At 40.6% G+C, this 23,790-nt stretch overlaps 1 protein-coding gene across 1 annotated transcript in view; it reads left to right on the top strand.

Moving 5' to 3' along the window:
- The first annotated feature begins 8,922 nt into the window (after positions 1 to 8,922).
- Positions 8,923 to 23,790, top strand: part of grapa (GRB2 related adaptor protein a) — a 35,157-nt gene continuing 20,289 nt past the window's right edge. The window contains exons 1-3 of the mRNA XM_084926404.1: positions 8,923 to 9,344; positions 16,046 to 16,143; positions 17,152 to 17,271. Coding sequence (XP_084782530.1) covers positions 9,267 to 9,344; positions 16,046 to 16,143; positions 17,152 to 17,271 — 296 coding nt within the window. The 5' untranslated portion in view covers positions 8,923 to 9,266. The remainder of the gene's footprint in view (positions 9,345 to 16,045; positions 16,144 to 17,151; positions 17,272 to 23,790) is intronic.

Here is a 23,790-nt window from a genome sequence, read left to right as displayed (position 1 = left end):
AAATTATCATCAATTTGCAAATTCAATGCATTGGTATCGATACTGTCGATATTTGAATCGAGCCACCCAGCTCTGCTTTCTAGTAAAGTGCTAAATCTGGCTGGGAGTGCCACCTTTAAAGTTCACTGATGCTTTTGTGTCCTCCTGCTGCATATTCAGTGGAAAGGATAAGCCAATTAAATGAAGCCCAAGCAAGCTGATTGAGATGTTTTTGCCACTCGCTGCTCTCTGCTTGAGAGAGTGATAAAAAAAAAACCAAATAGACTCTTTGTGCAAACAGGTTTTTTAAATTGTGCAATTGGCCTGCTCTAAAGCTATTGCCTGAACAGAACAGAGCAAGTCAGAGTGCAAGAAAAACAAATTGTACTACACACTACTTACTAACTCAAGACCTTTAACAAGAAGACCTATGTTGGTGTTTTTAGAGGAGTATTTCAAGTTCATGATTCATCTTACTAGACTGCCAATATCCACTATATAAAGCAAAGCCCCTCCTGATGGGAGCCTGCTAACAAGAGGATTGTGTACCAAAGAAGATTTGGTACATGGCAAGAGGATATCTTGTCAAAGAGATATCTTTGTGTTACTCAAATATACATGATTTAATCCTCACCAGGTCTTAAAATTCATAAAGTACAACCTCATGACATATTATACCGTGTCATAAACTAAACTAAGCCAAAATGCAGAAGCTACCATGATTCAGTAGCTTGTAGAACCACCTTTAGCAGCAATAACATGAAGAAATGGTTTCCCTTGTGACTTTATCAGTCATCCACATTGTTGTGGAGGACTTTTGGTCCACTCTTCTTTACAATGTTCCTACAGTTCATTGAAGATTGTTGGTTTTTGTGTATACACAGCTCTCTTAATGTCCCACTGTAACATTTTGATCAGTTTTCGGTTTTCGGTTTACTGCTGTCCTTGGGTATACTTTGGTATACCAAGGAGTTCATGGTCAAGTTAATGACTGCAAGGTCCTACAACTGCAAAATGAGCCCAAACCATGACCACTGACAGATGATACAAGGCATTTGTGTTGTTATGCTGTCTTTGAGGGGAGCGTGGAGGCGTGGTGGTTAGCACTGTCGCCTCACTAGGAGGTCCTGGCTTCAATTCTAGTCTGAAACCTTCTTGTGCCAACTTTAATGTTCTCTCCAAATAGTTCATCTTCACACAGGGAGTAAAGTTAATTGCTGATTCTAAACAAACCATAGATCAGAAAGTGAGTGTGAAAGATTGTCTGTCTCGATTTGTTAGCCCTGTCACAGACTGGCGACCTCAGCCACTGTAGAATGGACTTTTAAATTGTTTGGAAATGGCCTTAACTCTTGTTAGATTGGCGGGCAGTAACAAGCTCATAGCTGATGCCTTTTCTTCTCAGGACTGATGGCCACACACAGACCTGAGCACACCAGACCAGCAAACTGCCAAAACTTCTGCTTGTTATAGGCGTGCTCACAGTTGGTGAGGATCAGTTAATGGAGTGCATTTGATTATCAGCATCTGGCTGCTACTCTCTGAACTCCTATGGAAGTAGTAAGGGTTCACTTTTTTGCACACTGCTTCTGCATTTTGGCTCAGTTTTGGTTAAATAAATAATGACACGGTATAATATGTCATGTGTTGTTGTTTATCCTGAGGTTGTTTTTACTGAAGTTTAAGACCATATTATTTTAAAACCTCATAATTGAAAGAGGATGTACTTTCTTTTATTTTAACCATGGCTGTATTTCTCCATCCAACACAAAAATGCAAAACCTTTGTGCAAAATAGATGTAATTGTGGCAACTGCGGCAAATCCTTTGTTCTTCTGCAACAGGTATCAAAGAGAAGCTTGAAGGTGACATGCATGGTTGGGTGAGAAAGCTACCTCAAGCAGTTATTTTGCAAACAAACAACAAGAAAATGTCACCTTGGCATTTACTATCTCCTCTTATCAGCCAAACTTTGAAAGTTAAACTAAATTCTGATTGGTCAGTCTGTGCAAACAAAAAAGTGAAGTGCGCTATGTGTTGAGTATGTGCCCTTTTAAAGTACATGCAGGTCCAGTGTCAGCCAGTAGAGGTCAGGAGCGTCCCACTTTTAAAACAGTCAGAGAGTGTGTCTGTAATGTGAGCACAAACTAAACTTGTGAGGGCTGTCTAGAACCCCCTGCAGACATGTGTGACCTTTAATATGTAATCACCATATGTGACCCCCTACAAAATCACCCTCCACAAAATAATCACCCTCATTCTCAACACTCATGCCCTATTAGAGACTCACTGGGCCATTAGCTTGTCTTGCACCATCCATGGTCAGATGCACTGACCCAGCATAGTTTTACTCATGCAGAATGAGTATTGCAGTTACTAACACATGATTCGTTGAGTCTAGATGCCACCATGCGTGACACATGAACAACAGTCAGGTGAAGCTCATGATGATCATTAGTTGTTAGCAGCTTACCATATCTTACACCATTATTATATAACCGAGCGGCGTTTATCACACACCAGAAATTCAGCCACCAAATGCGGTAAATCTCAGTTACAAAGGCAGGCGGTACATGTGAGTCATATTAATTTGAATTTTATTCAGCAGGATGTGCAAACACCTGCAAACAAGGTTCACCTAAGGAAGCTCAAGCATGAATATAACTGGTGCATCACTTTGAGAAGCCTGCAAAACTTATGTAACGTGGAGGAAAAGGAGGAAAGACTGGCAGGAGTCAGTTTTTGGCCTGAAGTAGCGCACTTGGTTCCAGATGGAGCCTAAATTAGCAGAAAGGGGGGGCAGAAAGCATGAAATAGGATAGCGTATAATTTTTGCCACTCCTGCCAACTTATTAGCTAAATCTTTTCATATGCAAATGGTAGAGTGCTTGTGAGGAGCTCTTGTAGATTATACCTGGAGAAGGAAGGTAAGTGGAAGAAAAACAGCCCCAGCAGTTGTATTTACACATTTTTAGCATAAAGAACCCACCTGATCAACTCCTCTACTGTGAGAGCAGACTTTTTTTCTTTTTAGTAAAAAAATACTAAAAACAACAACAGCAACTTTTTAATCCATATAGTCAGCCTTCCTCAGCTGCATAGATGCAAATCCATACATGACTTCTTACCAGTTTGACATTTTCTTGACCATTGTGGCTGAAAAATTCACTTTTTCACCCTCCTGTTCACACATTTCTACAGACATATCCTTGTGAAACCACTCCTGCAGACAGCGGTGAATCATGTTTTCACTCTTACATACCTAACCACTTTAGTTACATGTGCCCTTTAAGTCAGAGGGGTCAAACATAAGGCCAGAGGGCCAGAACAACCAGGCATAGTCAAATCCGGCCTGTTGGGCTGCTTCGGAAAATGTGAAGGAGGGTGTACATTTTGAACTTTTCACTGTATTTTCACAGGTTTTGCGACTTTGTTCTGATGATGAACACCTCCCCAACGTATTTAAGTGATAATTAAACAATTAAATGCCAGAAAAGTGCCTGTTTTTTCACTATCTAATTAAGAAATTTCTAAGTTAAAAAAGATAATTTTCTTCTAAATGAACAAAAACTTTTTTTTTCATATATACATTCACAGGACAGTTTAGGCAATGACACAAATTTACACTGAGAGAAAGTGTAGAGTAATGTTGACCCTGGGCAGCAAATAAAGGAGGCAGTTCTCTAATTGGCTTCACAAAACTTTTTTTTTTTTTTTTTGTGAGCTCAGATGCCCTTCCTGCCACATGTTGTTCAGTAAGTGCGTGAGAGAGGAAGCAAGGTAGAGCAAAAAAAGCAAGTGAGAGAATGGGAGTGGGGGTGGGGGCTAAGAGAGGAACAGAGATTAAAAAGCATCGTGGGGATAATGCAGTACAATATAATGACAGCTATTAGAGGTGGGTGGGTGGGGGAGGGGTGGATTACAATCATATAGGTGCAAAAGAAAATTGAGGGTAGGAACGAGCTGTAGACAAATGTGGCCTGAGAATGCACAGATCCTGAGAGGCATTGTTTATTTGTTTGAGGGGAAGTTGAGCGATTTTGTGCCCACCTGCTTTTTCCGCCATTGCCCACTGACTTCCGCCAGCTCACTCAAACACGCAAACCTGTTCACCCATTTCAAGCCCCCCTGCATTAGTGCCCCCGGCAGGATAAAAATGTTGATGAAAATGATGAAAATGTCACCCAAGCAGAAAAGCACTGGGTTTACATACTATGTGCTGCCTGTGTTGTGGGTAACACATACACAGTGTACTGCAGGGCTGTTAAAAATGGCCTATCAGCCACATTGCATGAAGGATTCATCACTGTTAACAGAAAACACACCATTGTGTACGGGCAGCTGTTTATGTAAGTTGTAACTTGGTGTTTAAAACATCCGACGCTTTCCTGGAAAAGGACACAGGAAGTGATGTCATTGTGTCAGCTGAGGGGCCTAAACAAAAGAAAAGAGCAGTGAACAGCACAGTGCCTGAGACAAAGAAGAGAACCACCTACGGACACACAAACTCAACCAACAGAAAAAAAATGCAAAAAAAAAAGTAGGATCACCCACAACATTTATGTGATGAGTGAGGCCGGAGAGCTGTACACAGAAACACAGCGGGGTGTACCACACATTAAAATATAGAAAAAAAAATGTCTGGCTGTAGACTATGTTGATCCTTAAATTTTTTAATTCACCTCCAGCATTTCAAACGCACAAGACATCATCACACAGGAAGGAAAAGACTTAAGAACAAGGGTGTTGCTTCGGCCCTAGAGCAGCAGGCAGTTCCACTTCCTCTCCTTCTCTTCCTCTTCTATTCTTCCATCACCTCACATCTAGCCTTCACATCCCGCACTCCTCCTTCTGGTGGCACAGTCAAGTGACGCAGCTGATCGGGGATTTCCTGGACAGGTCACGCTAAAGAAACAGCTACAACTTCCCTGTTGTTTTATCTCATTGTAGTTAGAGCCGTTTGTATTTTTACTTTGCATTTCCTCTTCTATGTTTTACTCTCTGTCTCTTCTTCTTTCTAAGTCCATCCAGACGATATCTACAGATCATGAAGTGTGGAGGCTCATTTGGGAGGGAGTTTGATTGGCTGCTTGTAGAATGTGGCAAAAAGGACTTTCCAAATAAGACTTTGATTATTAGTTATATCATTATTAGTGATAAACTGGGCAGCACTGTTGCCTTAAAGCAAGGTCCTGAGTTCAATTCCACCATCAGGCCGGCGTCTTTCTGTGTTGAGTTTGCATGTTCTTCCCGTGTTTGTGTGGGTTCTCCGGGTACTCTGGCTTCCTCCCAGAGTCTAAAGACATGCAGTTAGTGGGAATAGATTAATTGGAAACTCTAAATTGGTTGTCTGTGTCTATGTGTTAGACAGACTGGCGACTCGTCCAGGGTGTGCCCTGCATTTTGCCCTAAGACAACTGGGATTGGCTCTAAAAGGATAAGTGGAAGAGGATGGATGGATGGTAATAAACTGGATTTTGTGATTCTAACTGAAACCTGGCTTGATAATACTGCTAACACAGAGCTGGCTGAAACATCGTCCAGTAATTACAGCTTTGAACCTTTACACCACACAGGAGAGGCGATCTGGTCGCTGTTATATATAAAAACAGTTTGAGTTGTAAATCTCTGTCAGTTATCTAAGTTTTGAATATTTATTTTTAGTAAATAATTTGGTATCTCCGGCTGGATTACTCCTTAATAAATGCCAACTGGCTAAACTGAGATGTGATTTTATGGAAAGAATTAATGAACTTTTTTTCTGAAATTATAAAAATTTTTTAAAGCATTATTCTTTATTTTAATTCATTTCATATTCACACTGACATCAGCAGCAACTCTGATTCAAAATATTTCATCAGTTTATTTTAATGTTAATGTTTAACAACATGCGACTCCACCCACTCATACTAAAGGTCACATGTTTGATCTAATTGGTTCCAGAGGTCTTGACGTCACAGTGACAAATGTTCTGGCTGTTACTGTCTCGGGTCGTTATTGCATATTTCCAGAAGTGTTTTGGTCGTCTGTCAAAACTAACACCAACTGATTTATCAACAGCCGTTACATCAGTGCAAGTGCATTTAGTAGTGAATTTTCAAAATACACATTACTGGTACTGTTGTCATGTGATGACATTTCTCAATTTATCGATCATATCGCACCTCTCAGAACTGTTAATGTATGCAGTCTACAGTGAGAATGTAAATATGGAAAAAAGAGTCTTTGAAATCAATAAAAACACACTTTGTTACTGCAACAATGGAATAAAATTAGGCAGGCAATCCCTATATCTCCCAACTGACTAACAATACTCAGGGTAATTCCACTTCTTTTATTCCCAGCCATTGATAAACTACCCAATGCTTCCAAAACCATTCCCTCTGAATTTCTTTCATTAAAAGTAATATCTTTGATTAATTTATCTAGCATTGCCTCACATTCTTACCAAACTACTGCCATGAGGTCAATGTCCAGATAAAATCCTGAAGAAGTCATTTATCAGTTAAAATCTTGAGTTCAATTCTGTATTTTGTAAACGATGACATTAACTGCTGTATGTCTACAAACTTTTTTAGAGCCAAACAGAGATGAGCCAGAAATACTTGTTGGTCCACAAAGTCTAGAGAGTCTAGAGCACAGGTATTGAACTCCAGGCCTCGAGTGCCAGTGTCCTGCAGGTTTTAGATGTGTCCTTGATCCAACACAGCTGATTTAAATGGCTTAATGACCCCCTCAACATGTCATGAAGTTCTCCAGAGGCCTAGTAATAAACTAATCATTTGATTCAGGCATGTTGACCCAAGGTGAGATCTAAAACCTGCAGGACAGGTTTTAGATCCCTCTTTAGGTTTTAGGCCCTCGAGGCCTTGAGTTCGACACCCCTGTTCTAGAGCAAGGCAGGAATCTCAGAACTCTTGTGGACTGTGGTCTCAATTGATAACTGATAATCATACCAATAAGGTCACCAGGACTCCTTTCTACCATAAAAAAACCTAAAAGTTAGAAAATTCATATTAAGGTTAGACTACTGTAATGCTCTATTTGAAGGGTTATCCAAAGCATCAGAAAGAGGACTTGATAATACAAAAGACGGTGAAGATCCTTACAAGTACACAGACACTGTCTACAAGTTCAATACAAAATTACCTTTAAAATCCTCCTACTAGTTCATAAAGCTCTCAATGGCTTGGCCTCTCAATACATCTCTGACTTGCTCAGTGTGTATAACCCAATCAGACGTCTCGGGCTATAAGGTTCAGATCTTTTAACTGTCCCCAGAATTAGATCTAAGTGTGCTAAGGGTGCTTTCACTTACTGTGCTCCTGATCTCTGATCCAAGCTGTCTGCTGACCTGAGGTCAATCAAATCTGTGTCTGCATTCAAAAACAGACACAAAACCTTTTTGTTCTTGCAGGCCTGCAGTTAATAACTCTCTCTGTGTGTGTATGTATTGTAGGTTTAGTTTTTTAATGTTTACATCGTTTATGTAATGCACATGATGTTTACTTGTAATGAAATGTGTTGTGTAAAATAAGATGCCAATTGACTGACAGGCAGTTTTATGGGCTGAGGAGGCATGTTATTGGTTATTCTATGACAAACTAAGCAGCTAAAAATATCCTAAGTTGATTCCACGTATTGAATATGCATTTGGTAGATTTTCATGTGAGCTCCCAATGTGAGATTCAAAGAAATGTCAATGCAAGTAAAGGAGGCCACTCCTTCTCCACTTGCACGTTTAAAAAAAAACGTGCAGGCATGAAACCAAGATTTACTTACTGAGAAAAGTCATGATTAAAAGTATTTGTATGGTGGAGCCGGGTCATTATTGTTTACTGATGATGTGACCGCTGATAGAAATCGCAGGATGATCTGTGAAGTGTGCAGGGCTACACTGTCTGCTCATATTCGTCCAAACGCTGCAAAATGAATTAGACAGAGCTTTGCAGTGCAAATGGATATTAACCCAAAGCAAACTGCAAAAGCAACCCAAGAGTTTCTCAAGGCAAACAAGTGATCTTTATTAGTAATTAATTACAAAATCGTCCTAAATAGGCAAATCAAGCTGAGATCTCCACAGCCACTGATTCCCAATGTTTTATTTCCTACAGTGTAGCCCAAAGCATACAGTGTATACAGGACTTCTGATTCACCACATACGAATCTGAGCAAACCCCTAGAACTGGCCTCCAGAATTAAAAAGCTATTGCTTTTAACCGTTGCTGGAACAATGAATTTAACTCAGCATGTGACATAAATTGAGACAGATGAAGCTGGCAGCCCGCTGCTGCTGTCAGTCCATAGATGATAAATACAGACGATATGATGTAAAACCTCATAGCTGGTTTTATCATCCATGCTATAATCTTTTTTTTTCTTTAATAATAAATCTTGAAAAGGTTCACTCAGCTGCCCAGTTATCATTTTTGGCACAGAGGTTGCATCAGACACGCCTTCACTGTCACGCAGATGCTTTGGAAATCTCAACCAAAGCTACTCAAGAATTGAAATGTAGCACACGGTGTATGTGTACGGTCAGTAGAATGAAAGGAAGAGGGTGTCAGGGGAAAACCGATGCGGTAATCTCTCAGCTTGTTCTGTGGCATAGAGCGATCACTCTTTTTTTTCACGTTTTGAAATGCCTGACTTGACTGGACCATCCGGAAGTTTTCAGCGTTCACAGATGTTAAATATAGGAACAGCAAACGTGAGCTCACCTTTCACTTCAAAGGTGTGAAACTAAAGCTGAATTCGCACGATGACAGAAGTGCAACGACAAACCACACGGAACATAATGGAAAAAGCTGAAGCACACACACACACACACACACACTCCACAGAAGCCGCACTGAGTGTGTAAGACAAATATATACACAGGAAGTGCCTCCCACTCCTTTGCCCCTAGTCACTTGCTCTCTCTCTCTCTCTGAATGTTTCTGATGGCAGTGTGTTGCTGAGCAGCAGCCAGTCGTGTTTTTCCCCTCGCTGAGCTCACTCTCTCTCTCATCCTCTGCTCCGGCTCTCAAACGCTCTGTTGCTCAGTGAACAGACCAGACCTCTCCTCTCCACTTCTTCTTCTCTTCTGCTACCCTTTAACTCTGCTCTATCCTCTTCTTTTATCTGTTTCTTCCTCACATTTCTTCTTCATCCCTGTCTGCCCCCCTGCCCACTACCACTACCACCTGGGTGCCAGGGGCATTAGTGAGGGTCCCGGCGTGTCTTTTTGACTGTGTGTGTGTGTGTGCGTGTGTGTTTATGTGAGAGCGTGCCGGTACTGTTTTCAGCATGGAAGCGGTGGCATTGTACACGTTTCGTGCCACAGAGGGTGATGAGCTCAGTTTCAACAAGGGAGACTTGCTCAAGGTAAGAAAAAGAATTTTTCATCTTTGTCTGTCTGAAGAGTAAAACTGGCACAGCACCTCTGTCTTCTCTCTCGCTCCGTCTGCCTACACTGTGATAATTACAGCAATTAAAACTTTACTGTCAGAAGCCATTGAAATTATATTTCAAGTGCTTCAGGTGCTTCCTAAAGAAAGAATAGTCTAAAGAAAGATAAAGTATTAGAAGTGGCTTAAACCTATTTTGGATGATAGCACTCACCTGTATGTGTGGTAATGTGCTAGACAGCAGTGAGTTAGCTTAGCTTACCATAAAGGCAGGAAACAGTTTGAAGTAGCTAGCCTGGTTCTTAAAAAGAGCAAAAAGTTACTTATTTTTTATATTTAATTTGCTAATCTTTACACAAAAGTGTTAAAACAATCATGTAGAGTATGCTAGAGGACTTTTTTGGCTTGAACCAGTGGTTTCCTGGAGCGTCTGCTGACTACAGGGCAAATAGTCCTTAGCTTGTAGAAGTGCCAAATCTGTACTTCCTCAGTGGCCACCAATAAAGTCACTCCCTATCATGTTTAATATTGAAAAGGCTTACTTAACAGCAGAAAGATAAAACATTTTTTTTTATGTCTATGAAGCTAAACACATTTTTGATAACTGTGCAAATTTTCCTTAAGGACTAAAGAAAGTGGTTTGGCCACTTTGAGAGCTGGATACTAAAATGCTGTAGCATGTATAAAGTTACAGAGCTAGACCTCACAACAGTGTTCTTTCTGCTGTTAGCTAATTTATTGTATAGCTCTATTTATTGTACAAACAGCCCATTTAAGAAGTTTGTGTTTCAGTTTTGTGAGTGAAATATAGATTTTTAGTTATATTTTTATTAGTACAAAGGCACCTATGCTATCTGTGTACTGTACAGTCATGTTTGCTAACATTAGCTCAGAACTTAGCACTCCACTGTCTCAACAAATGATAGTTTTTGCAAATACCACAAAAAAGCAACATGGCAACAGACAAAATGCTTTAAAATGTAGCTTTAAAAACTAATGAGTGGTAGCACAGGTGGCTTTGTAGTCTAAATCTTCACATATTAAAATGGGAAGTTGTCATTTTCACATGGCTACATGGCTAACAGGTTACCGCTATTTTAAACCTTTTTTTCCAAGCTAAGCTAACGTCACAGGCTACAACTTAATATTTACAGTATAAAATGGGAATGCTGAATCTTCTTATCATTTTACAGAAAGTAAATAGGCATATTCGATTCTACTCCTCTAATTTAATTTTGCTCTAGGTTGCCTAACAATCTTTTTTTTAATCTGCAGCTTTTTATTTGTGTCAAACACCATACTGAAATAATTCCGGCACAGCTGGAAATTAGTGTAGTAGAAAATCGTCCCTCTAAGACATCAACAGCAAACCTCAGAATTAAAGAGCCAAGTGCTTCTTTCTAACACTGGTGCTTTGGCACCATCTGTTTGACACTCAGACGCAGGCAAATCAGGCAAGATGGAAGACACAGTGAGATCAATTTGTCTTCTGGATTTTGTCTCAGTTAACCAGTGGGCGTCGGTGCTGCAGGTCCAACTTTTCTCACTAGTTAAAACCTTTATTTTTTCCTTTCACTGGAATATTTCTCTGCTAATTTGAGGCTTTTCTTTGAGGGTGAATTTACCTTTTGTTGCTTGAAGATAGTTGGTGTACTATTCTTCCCATACTGACTTCATTCCAGCACTAAACATGAATAAAAAAGGCCTCTTATTCCTGCTGTCTTTAAAGTCATTTGTTAGAAGTCGAGTGTCACAGCATGTTGCAGCTAAGATGCAATGGCATTTAGTTTCGACACTAAGACAGATAGTTACAGCAGTCTTTGATGCGTACTCGTGTTGTCTGGCCACAGTGATAATTTACAGTAGCTAAAACAGCACCATCACTTAAACCACTGTTAAGTTTGTTTCTTTACTCGTGCAGGGCTAAGCGACTGTCTTGTCTTTGCCAAAAAGCTTTGGTTCACACTCGGGTCAAGTAGTACTTTTAAATAATTCTCCACATTTGTTCGTTTCTGCATGATGCGCCAGATGGCCTGAGCTTTACAACATCAAGAGAATTTGCGCGGAAAAAGAAAAAAGAAACTCTATAATTTAGTTACAAAAATACCAAAGAGATAGTTGCTTTCCTCACAGCTGCTCACTGGTGCTCATTTATTGCCCTTATGCTGCTTTAAAGCCTACTTCTGCTTCTTTTCACACCTTGTTGCCAATGCGAACGCATTGTGCGTTTTCCATGTGGAACTGGATCGATCGAGCTGAGCAGAGTGTTGACTCATAAAGAAGTTATAAAAATAGCTTCATAGAAAAATTTGTAAAAAAAAAGAAGTGGCTCTGGCATTATGTGTAAAGCTGGGAGACCGTGCTGCCAAGTTTAACACGAGGGACACAAAAGCCGAGCTTTAGTTCTCCAGATACCGTCACAAAAAATGTAACAACTCTGGCTGGAACTGAAAACCTCCAAAGCACCCAGAGAGTACGCACTACATTCTAATCACAAAATGAAATAACTTCATTTCTTTAGAAAATAGTTAACTATCCTTGGAAATAAAAATATTGCTGTATTTATTTGCTTCCTTTCTCCAACAGTTTCGTGTGTCTGACCACAGCAGTCAGGTGCGGTCAACCATACCTGACCTGTTTTTAAGCCTCATTAAGAGCTTTGTGTGCGGTCTTTTCAGTCTACTGCCATGTCAGATGTTCACGTTGTCGGATTTTGTTTGTTTAATGCTCTTTTGTTAAGGGTTAATTATGTAATGAGTAAACTCTCTGGAGTGGTCTGGAAGGAGCTGTTAGTCACAGCTGAATTAACAGGGTCTAGCTAGATAATCAGCTATTATTGGTTATATATGGTCTCTCTCTACATATATATATGATAAACACTGTACATCAGCGGTCCCCAACCTTTTTTGCGCCATGGACCGGTTTAATGTCAGACAATACTTTCACGGACCGGCCTTTAAGGTGTCGTGGATAAATACAACAAAATAAAATGATACAGACTAAGACAAAAACTGTGGTATTTTGTAAATATAATAATAAACGCAAATTCACTGTATAATTGTATAACTTTATTAGCAGCGTCCTCCTGAAATGCGCCAACAATATTGAGAGTAACATCCTCCTCTCTGCCCCTTAATCCTCTCTGATTGCTATGGTAACACGTAAATATGTCTTTCAAAATAAGACACACAACTACAGCACGGAAAAAGACAGAGTTAACAATAAAAACCCTGAAAACCATAAATTTCACACCTGAGCCTAATGTCTCGCTGCCCGGTACCAAACGACCCCCCCAGGCCATGGGGGGGTCCATGGCCCAGGGGGGTCATGGACCCTCCGGGTACGGGCCATGGTACCAGTACGGGCCATGGTACCGGTCCATGGCCCGGGGGTTGGAGACCGCTGCTGTACACGGTCAACATTCAGTACAATTGTTTACTTACTTAGTAGCTACTAGTGGTGAGTGATAATGCAAATTTTGGTATGCATGTGATACCAAGTAAAAACAGGGCCAGAGTTACTAATACTACTACTGATACTTTTGATTAGTAAAGGCAGCCTTTATGACTTATGAGCTGAACCAAATAACTTACTTTTACTTTCCACAGTCATTAGTTAACCCAACAAAGCACACATTGCAGCATTTCATGTAATTTGAAAGTGGGGTTGTTTGGAGACCTGGGATCTAGATACGCTCGTCTTTTTGTGTCAGCTTTTGTTTAAATGTGCTACAGGCTATAAATAAAATAGGCATGAAAGTCAGCTCGCAAAGGCTCAGACATTTTTCATAGTGCGTGTTTGAGGTGTGTATTTTCCTTTCCAAAACACAACAACAACAATATGGGCTGCATGTTTAACTTTACTATATTAATACTGTTGATATTTGTATTGATGCGCTAGTACTTACTGGCATTGTTGCATTATTAATAAAATTAAAGTAGCGATCTATGAAATAGAAATAAGGAAAAGTTCTTAAACTGCCAGTGTTACCTCTTAAGAGGCTTTATGAACACAATACATATGACAAAAAAAAGATTTGGTTTCTCCACAGAACTCCTGTAGTTACTCGTTATTATGATGTACAAGCAGGAAAAATTAAATTAACAGGTGAAGCTGTACAGGAAGTGGAAACTTTTTGATTGAAATTGTGGTGGGGGGGAAGTTAGTCTCTGAGTCAGACTGATGCAGAAATGGCTCACTGGGTTTCATGAGAGACAGTCCAGCGTGTTGTTTTAAACTGTGGGAAATATAGGAAGAGGTTGTTTAGGAGGGACTCCGAAACCTCCAGCCTCTTAAAGGGCAAGCTTTCAGCTCGATGAATGACTGACGCTATGAGCAGTAAATCATTTCGTAGCCTGCGACGCATTTAAAAAATGCACGTACAAAAGTGCACTGTAGCCATTACAAGCAGCTGATGCATGAAATGAAGTTTCTAAATGCAGAGAGGGGACAGGGCAACTTTTTTTTATTTATTTATTTTCTGGCAGATGGGCATTACTGCCCAAGGTGTTCTTCATCACAGTGGCCTTCAAGTCCTTGCTGGCAGGATGTCGCGTGAAACTTGAGGTGAGGGAGGATGTTTTAACTACAGTACATGACACGCGGTACTTTGCTGGGTACAGCTGCTGATCAAACACAGAGGCAACGTGACAAAAGCCCAAAAAGTGATAAACCCAAGCTGTAAGGGAGATAAGGAAGAAATGTGGCAGTGTGAGGCAGGCGGCGCAAAATAAAAATCATCTTAAAATATCAAAATGACAAGCCATGTCACAGCTGGGTTAGGAGACTGAATGTAAAAAAGATTTTGAAAAAGAGCATGAACAGAGATGAAGCAATGAAAGGGGATGGGATAAAACAGATAAGGTTTAAAGCAGGAACATATCAGGAGTCAAAATAACAGACTGTCCTTTATTACCATCATCATGATGGAGCCCTGGCCCTGTTTATTACCTACTGTAGCCAGCAGAAATAAGACATGTTTGCAAGAGTTTTTAAATGACTATCATTAATATCATTTGTGCTTGAATTTCTTTTCATTTTACTTTGCACACCCCACTGTCAGATTACACATCCTGCGAATGCTAATGACGTCAGCTAATGTGAACTTGATAGCAGGCTCTGGTGTGACATTTCAGACTTTCTTAAGGCAAGCGACTAACTATAGTAACTATAGTCTTTAAAAAGTCAACTGAAATATTTTCAGTTATGGCTTATTTTCAAGTGATAAAAAAACAAGGGTTCAATTTATTTTATTTATGTAATTCATTTCTTTTTACTTACACCAAAGCGGTGTAATTTTGATTATTAACTCTTTGCCCCTTAAAAGGCTTCTAGAGGCTCTTTTCTGAGCCCAGTGGTTTCTGTCTGTCTGCGTTGATACATACTGAGATCAAAATTTGTCACTAAATGTAAAGAGGAGAAAAAAAGTCAAATTACTGATATATAAATGTAATCTTCTCTTGCAAAAAAGCTCATTCCAAGTGTATCACATGCACAGGACTTTTCTTTTGGCGTTTCCTGTATTTTTGGTGAGATGTCTCTGTTTATGGAAAAAGGCTGGTGTCGGTGGGGCCTTTAGGAGTATGAAGAACTGTCTAGAGATAGCGCTGGGTGTTTTGGCTCTGTAACGGGCAGCGAGGGCAGCCTGGCTGCTTGTTGTGACAAGCTGTGTTTCCTTATCTATAGAGTACACGCAGGAGCAGGTAGATGAAACTCAGTGTGAGATTACAACTTCAGATTGTAATGACAACGCCTGCCGAGACGCGCTCATCTTTACTTGTCGATATCATGTGAAATTCCACAGTAAATATATGTATATTTCATATTATTCCTCTGGATCGCCTGGAGAATCTGCGCAAGGTAAAACCTGGTGTCGTCATGATTTCCATTACACTACCCACTTTGCTCATGGTGTTACAGCTCTGCTATAAAACACAACCTGATCAACTGACCTGTAAGTGTAATAGAAACAAACAAATCACTCAACATTATAGCGCATGCATTATATTTTACCCATAATTAGTGTAAACACAGAGCCTCCCTTACACACACGTTTTGTACTCCATAATGCAGAATATAGCACTGAATAGACTGTAGTTATTCTGACATTATACTATAGGGATGAAAATGTGACAGAAAATCTGAATTAATAAGAAAAAAGGTTGTTTTTTTTAAGAAGAATTAAGTTTACAGTATTTATTCTTTTTAATTACTTTGATCTTTTGGGCTTTACTGATGGAAAAAGACACCTATTATGGGGTTTAGGAATACATTACATATTAAAGTGCGATAAAGGGCAGTAAAGGGCAACAAACATTTGACAAATACCATCAAACTTCATTTTTATCTCCGCTACACATCTGTGATGTATGGTGGTTTCCGCATTCGGCGTGATGACACGCGCAGACCGACTGACTCACGTCAGCTAACTCGAGGAAGATCAATTTTGAAGAAAAATGTGGATTTGCCAGCCATGGTGAAATCACGACAAGCTTCATGTGGCATTTAAAACTCGCCCAGTAATCTTTTCAAACTTGTGCGAGTTGACGGTTGCGGATAGTAGAAGCAGAGAGGCCTGTGAGGAGGCTGATAAAACAGTGTGAGGACAAAATCCAGCGCCAACATCATTATGGGTAGCTTTTCATCTCACTCTGTGTTTTTATGTGCGCTTGCTCTTAGATCACCAACATGGAAGATGATCCTAACTGGTACACGGCCGAACTCCACAACCGAAAAGGGTTCGTGCCGAAAAACTACATCAACCTGCGTCCACACGCGTAAGTATGCGCACACTCACGCACACATGTGCATCTTTAGCTCATCTGTATAAAGCGTTTCACACATCTACCTACCACCGGTCCATTTAAACATCTCATCAACGAGGATGTGAGCAGTTTGCTGCCCCGGGCATTTTCTGCTCTGCTTTGGACATCTGCACTCTGGCATAAGGCGGCCTACCCAAAGGGACACACTCATTCGCTAACTTATGTAATCACACATGATACAGCCCTGTGTGTGTGTGTGTGTGTTTACAGTGAAGCTGCTGGTACACCCTGTATCTCCATCAGATGGTCATGCACCAGCTGGTTTGCTGTGACAAACTCTAAACTGACAACACAGACGTTACAGCAGCTCTGGCTCATTAATGAACCCTGATGTACAGCCCAGTTGGAATTGCCTAGTTAAGTCTGTGGACACCCCTGGGAGTGTAGGATACGTGTGTATATATATGTGTGTCTTTTTTCCTCCAAATTTCTTTGCGTGGCTTTGATTTTTTTTTTTAAAAAATCCCTGAAATTTGACTGCATGAAGTTAGCCACGAGGGTCCCAGAGTTTCTCCACCATATTGACTCTTCATGAGTCATCAAACTGCCTGTGCTCACAGCCTCCAAGCAAAGCGCACTACTAAGCAAGTGCAAAACAAAGAAAGAGAAAAGAAATGAATAATGACACCTTTACTTCCGCACCACAGCTGACAACTGAATTGCTGGATTTGTTTCATGTGCAAACTTAGCAGCGTGTGGAAAATTCACTTCTTTCATTCTCTCTCTCAGCTCTTTGATCCGTGCTTTTGTGAGCTGCTCTCCTCTCAGTTTCTTTCAGAGTTAGCAGATATCCACAAACTTCTTTTCTTAAATTTGAGTGTGTGTGCAAACGTCTGGAGGAGATGCTCAGATCAGGAGAGTTCACCTGCATAAAGTGGTAACACCCGTGACCCCTTTCTTTCTTTGTTTGCTCACTTGCTTTCTTTTGTCTGTTTTTGTTTTTGCTTGACTGGCCTGCAGCTGGTTCGCCGGTCGCATATCTCGCGGCGTGGCAGAAAGTCGACTCAGAAACAGAGAGTGCGGCGCCTTCCTGGTCAGAGAGAGCGAGAGTGCTCCTGGGGAGTTTTCCATGTCTGTCAGGTAGGAGAAAATTACTAAAGATTTGCACTATATTCTGCACAGTTGCTTTACTGTCGTGCTCCTCGCAGTGGGATTTCATACACCTCTCTGATCTCATATGTATTTCTTCATATTACCCTGCGTAGCTTCTCATTACTGCAGCTGCAGGGTTGCTCCACAGCCATCACTGAAGTTTCATTGCATCTCATCTAATGCCACAGAATTGAATTAGCAGACCTATAAGCACACACCTCTGAAAACGCTACATTATTTCCCTGTATCTCTTCATTAATGTATTTTGGATGTGCGCGGGCGAGCGTGCGCATGCTCGATATATTTGTCATGGTGGCTGGGGATTAGAGAAGCAGGCAGAGAAGGAGGGTTAGAGGATAAGGTATGGGGTGGAGGCTAAGAGGGGTGAGGGGGGGATCTGCGGGCCCTCTGGCCTGATGTGAGTTAATCCTGTCTAGCACACCACGGCATCTGGAGCTGCTGATGGGGCTGATGGGTTGTCTTGTCAGTACGTGGCGCTGAAGGGTGCAGCTGAGACTTGGTGTTGTGCCTTGAGGGGCTGTGTGGATATTGGAGTGTGGGAGGTCTGGGGTCTGAGTTTTGGTGCTGATAAAGGCCAGACCTGGAATGGAGGTTTGGCCCTTCACTGTGCTCCTACTTAACTCAAGACAGGGGTTAAGAATTAGATCTGGGGATTGTTTTGTGTTTGGCTGTTAAATCGCCTGGGCACAATGTCACTCTCAGTGGATTTGTCTTAGGATAGTCCTTTGGAAGGGAAAAAATTAGGTTGCCTGTGTTTAAAAAAAAAAGCTAAAATACAAAATTAGACACAAGGGATGGAAGAGAAGCGATACGCTGCGTGTAAAATAGATTTGCCAAGAGGGGACAGAGCGGAATCTGATGCTTCTTGTTTTTTTGGTTTTTTTTGGCTGTTTATTGATGTCTTTCTGGCTGTTGTTGCTGGATGGTGTAGCAGCTTGAAAAGTGGGTCAGGTGTTTGTGTGAGTTTGCCAGTGTGCGTGTGTGGTTCTTGTGTGCCGACACCGCTCCTGTCAGAGGAGACAGGACATCAGTAACTGCAGAGAGACTTCAGTCTCAGCTCAGCTCGGTCCAGCTTTGACGTCAGTCTGTGAAAAATCCGATCCACTTTCACAGCCATGAATGAATCCTAGAAGAGACGTTGTGGCTCTTTTTGTCATAAAAACAAATTCTGGTGGAGACAGAAATCCTCCAAGTGTGATGTACGATAAAATTGGCTAATTAGCAACTTTGTTTTAGGAAGGCAGGGATGGCAGATCTAAATCTAACTTTAAAACCACTTTAGTCCATTATGAAAATAGTTAAAGTCACGTGTAAAGATGTGAATATAAATATTTCCACCGCGTTGATCTCTTTGAAATATTGGTCTTGTGGTAAGTAATTCTAACATAAATATATGTGGGTGACCTACTAAAGGAAAAACCAACATAAAGTGGTTAGTTCTTTATCCTCTAATTTGTTGGTCATCTACATCTGTCAAATATGTAAGACTGCTTTCTTCCATTTGCGCAACATCTCTAAAATTAGAAATATCCTGTCTCAGAGTGACGCTGAAAAACTAGTTCATGCATTTATTACTTCCAGGCTGGACTACTGTAATTCATTATTATTAGGATGTCCAAAAAACTCACTGAAAAGCCTTCAGCTAATCCAAAATGCTGCAGCAAGAGTACTGACAGGGACTAGAAGGAGAGAGCATATTTCTCCTGTTTTGGCTTCCCTTCATTGGCTTCCTGTTAAATCCAGAATTGAATTCAAAATCCTGCTCCTCACATACAAGGTCTTAAATAATCAGGCCCCATCTTATCTTAATGACCTTGTAGTACCATATCACCCTATTAGAGCACTTCGCTCTCGCTCTGCAGGCCTACTTGTTGTTCCTAGAGTATTTAAAAGTAGAATGGGAGGCAGAGCCTTCAGTTTTCAGGCCCCTCTTCTGTGGAACCAGCTTCCAGTTTGGATTCGGGAGACAGAAACTATCTCTACTTTTAAGATTAGGCTTAAAACTTTCCTTTTTGCTAAAGCATATAGTTAGGGCTGGACCAGGTGACCCTGAATCCTCCCTTAGTTATGCTGCAATAGACGTAGGCTGCCGGGGGATTCCCAAGATGCATTGAGTTTTTCCTTTCCAGTCACCTTTCTCACTCCCTATGTATTAATAGACCTCTCTGCATTGAATCATATCTGTTATTAACCTCTGTCTCTCTTCCACAGCATGTCTTTTATCCTGTCTTCCTTCTCTCACCCCAACCGGTCGCAGCAGATGGCCGCCCCTCCCTGAGCCTGGTTCTGCCGGAGGTTTCTTCCTGTTAAAAGGGAGTTTTTCCTTCCCACTGTCGCCAAAGTGCTTGCTCATAGGGGGTCATATGATTGTTGGGTTTTTCTCTGTATCTATGAAGCGCCTTGAGGCGACTTTTGTTGTGATTTGGCGCTATATAAATAAAATTGAATTGAATTGAATTGAATTGTCCCTGTTGTACTTGTTAAATGCAAACAATGTTACTATCTTTGTTCTTGTTTCCGCAAAAAAAATCAAACAACAAAACATGCATTGCTTTGTTATCAAATATTGCAGTCAATAGTTTTTATATCGCAAACAACAATGTACAATATCTAAAAATGGGATTTATATAGCATCAAATCACAACAATAGTTGCCTCAAAAAGCTTTATATTATAAGGTAAACACCTCACAATAATAGAGAGAAAACCCAACAATCAAATGGCCCCCTATGAACAAGCACTTGGAGACAGTGGGGAGGAAAAACTCCTTTTTAAAATGAAGAAAAGTCTATATTTAAAAGTACAGAGGTTGACTGTCTCCCAACTCCAAACTAGTAGCTGGCACCACAGAAAAGGGGCCTGAAAGCTGAAGGCTAATGTCTCCCCACTTTTAAATATCCTAGGAACCACAAGAAAGCCTCTGATAGTGCCTTATTGGGGTATTATGGTACCATGAGGTCTTTAAGTTAAGATGGGGCCTGAATATTCAAGGCCTTGTATGTGAGGAGGATTTTTAAATCGATGAAAAATCCTGACATTTTCATTAAGCAAATATACTGTGCGAATGACCAACAGATCTGAGTCAGAAGTGAGCCACAGTTATACCCATGTCAACCTACAGTAAACCAAACACATAAACGAAAACTGGATCAGAGTTAATCTGAACTGTCAGGGGAAAAAAAGTCTAATCTCAATCTTAAAATATAGTAAGGATTCTGACATGAAGGGCTTCCGTAATGTAAGCAAATATAAAAAAAACAACATTAAAAGAATGTGCTGGTAGTCTGGTACAGCTAGAGAACTAAAATGGCGCTTAATATAAGATGCCAAGTGAATGAAACTGTGCACAAAAGTGTAAAATAGCCACAAATGTGGAACACAAACATCTGCGGAGGGGAATAAAGAACTGACGTGATCTCAACGTCCTGTTCGCTATCGTTCTTCACCATAAAATCAGTCTTAAAAGCGTTTTTGTGGCCTAAAATAAGTAATTTAATGACTCCAGCCATAATGCAAGGGACCTTTTTTAAAACAGTAATTGCTTCAAAATTTCTTTGAACATGCAAAATATGTGGCAGAAGACTGTAGTTTCAGACTACGCCAGCAAAACTATCCCAGTGGGTTATTTAGTAGCTTATTTTTGGAATATAAAGTGATGCCAAGATAGACTTTAGACACAGAGAGACAGAGAGCAAGAAGAGAAATCTATTTTGCCATGCCGGGTGGTTTCACAGTTCTCTTTGACTCAGCAGCAGATGCACCCAAAGGATATATTTGGTCTTCTCCTGCAGCGCTGCAGTGGCACAACTTAGATCTAATACTTTCAGCAATACCTAATCCAATTCTATAGTTTGGGTACTTTTTAGATGCTTGCAGAGAGACAACATCACTTTTCTCACTGTCTGGTGGAAAATCTCACTTCCTTTTTCAGACTTTTCAAACTCCCTCAAAGTAAAAAAAAGTGTGCGCAGTCACCAAAAGACACTTCAGGAAATTAGTAACTGAAGCAAAAAATTTGATCGAGTGCCTTAGCAAAAGTAGCTACACCTGTCTTGAAGGTGCAGTTCACTTGAAATTTATTAGACAGGCAGGAGTAGCATTGTGGTTGTGGTTATCAAGGTTTTGTTTAACATGTTTCCCACATTCAAAGAGTCAACATCACTTCCTTCCTTTTTCTTTTGAAAAGACCTAAATCTGTTCCATTAGATATTTTCTTCCTGCTTGACCCAGTGTTTGTTTAGACTATAGTCTGGTGTTGCACGCAGACGCACACGTGCACAAAGACACGTACACAGTCGGTTTTCCTGTTGCATCTGTCCCGTATCACCTGGAGGTCATACAAACACCATTTCTTTGATGTAACAGTCTGATAGAAGCTCACCAACAACTTGTCTAGCCTTATGTCTTCTTGACCAGTGAGTCCACATTCTCAGCCTCAGAACGCCCACCCACCCCACCCAGAAGATGACTCATAGTCTCAAGATAATGATTTGTCAATCGCATTGTGCTCTGAACAGTAAGGACTGAGGTCTATTGCATGTCTTGCCAAGAGCAATCACCACCCTGAAAAAGGGTTGGCTATCTGATTTCACTCTTTGATTTGTGGGCTCAGATGTTTTTGAAGCCTTGAGTTTAGCATTTTATGTCCTTGTTTTAAGGACATCAAAAAACTAGAAATTTTGAGTTAGTAAGTTGAAAGTTTCAGTTAGCTCTGGTATTCAGAAAGGGCCCTGAAGGACCTCATTTCCACTTGAATGCCTTCTAGCGAATGATAATTCATAAAAGGTGTTCATGTGGAATTGTTGGACAGCTGACGTCTTCTGCAATCTACCTCCAGGTGACAAGGTAATGGCATAACTTCACAGAGCCCCTGATTGTCAGATCCAGCTTGACAATTTAGGTATTTGCTCAAAATTTTGACTTATTAACTCGAAGCTTGAATTATGATGGCTTTTTTTTCAGCTTTTTTTCAGTTTTCAGCTAACTTTGCTAGTTTCTCTAGCTTGACTCATCAAAGAGTACATAGAAACAGATGCCTGTGAATTAGTACCGACATGTAAATAATATAGTAAAATTCGGGTTTACTTAAAAACAAAATCTGCTTCAAGAAAGTTTAAAAAGCATAGGTTAGATTAAAATGCAGTGCTTCTGTAAAGTTGCTCATTTTTAACGTGGGCATCTATAGTGATTAACTCGCCTTCCATGGAGACTGTAAATGCCATTAACGGTAGATGAAAATTATATAGACAGGGCCACTAGGCAATTTGCCCACTGCGCTACCATTTCAGTGTGGATGCTGTTGTTTTTGACACGGCCTCACGTATCACTGACTCACGCTACACTGACTGATGGCTCATACAGTAAGCGCTGATTCTGGCTGTTCATTCGGCTTCCTAGTCATCATTTATCATCAGCCTCTTTTCAGGGACATTTCTACAAAGGGAAACCATTAAAGGGAACTGACCCTGTGAGTGATGCTTATTTTACAGCTACATAATCCGCTCAGAGATTTAAGTAATGCAGAGTGGGTTCAGTGTCCTGTGAATGTCATCATTTGGGGGACAATTTCACACTTCGTGAACATCGGGAAAAAAAAGTGCTTTAGTTTATTTGATACAATAAAAAAGAGTTCGTCAAAAAATGCCTGCCAAAATGAAGAAGTGACTCAGTAAAGTTATGTAACATGACTCCAAAAAATTAATTAGGCCATCACGTTATTTGGTATACCTGCTACTACTTGGACAAACTCCTTTTGCATTCAGAAATATCTTCATGGTATCGACTCAACAAACTGCTGAAAGCATTCCTGAGAGATTTTGGTCCATATTGAGGTGACGGGGTCACACATATCCTTCAGATTTCTCGACTGCACTTCCATGATGTGAATATCCTGTTCCACCACATCCTAAAGGTGCTCTGTTGGATTGAGATCTGGTGACTGTGTAGGCCATTTGAATGCAGCAAATTCAGTGAACTGTCATTTTTACGATGTTTGTTCTTTGGTCATAAAGGGTTGGACATAATTAGCAATAACACTCATGTAGGCTGTGGTATCTTGGGTACACCACCACTACTGTGAACCATCCATACAAGGCAGAATGGACCAAGGTTTCTATGCTGTTTACAACAAATTCTTATCCTGTAATCTGAATGTTGCAACAGAAACTGAGTCTCATCAGATGAACTTTTTTCCAATTTGCTGTTGCCCAATTTTGGCGAGTCTGTCCAAATTGCAGCCTCAGTTTCCTGTTCTGAGATTACAGCAGTGACACCTGGTACAGTCTTCTGCTGCTCTAGCCCATCTGCCTTAAGTTCAGTGTGTTGTACTGACATGTAATGAGTGGTTATTTGAGTCATCTCAAAGTAGTCTCGGGATTCTCATCTGATCTCTGGAATCTACGGAGCATTTTTACTCCGACAGCTGCTGCTGTAATCCCTCGAGATGTCTGTGTGGGAAAATCCCAGTACATTAGCAGTTTCTAAAATA

Source organism: Perissodus microlepis, chromosome 4 (genome assembly GCF_051167445.1).
Source record: "Perissodus microlepis isolate ML-2025 ecotype Zambia chromosome 4, ASM5116744v1, whole genome shotgun sequence".
Taxonomy (NCBI): domain Eukaryota; kingdom Metazoa; phylum Chordata; class Actinopteri; order Cichliformes; family Cichlidae; genus Perissodus; species Perissodus microlepis.
Note: the sequence above shows the minus strand (reverse complement) of the source record. Positions and strands in the feature narration are given on the sequence as shown.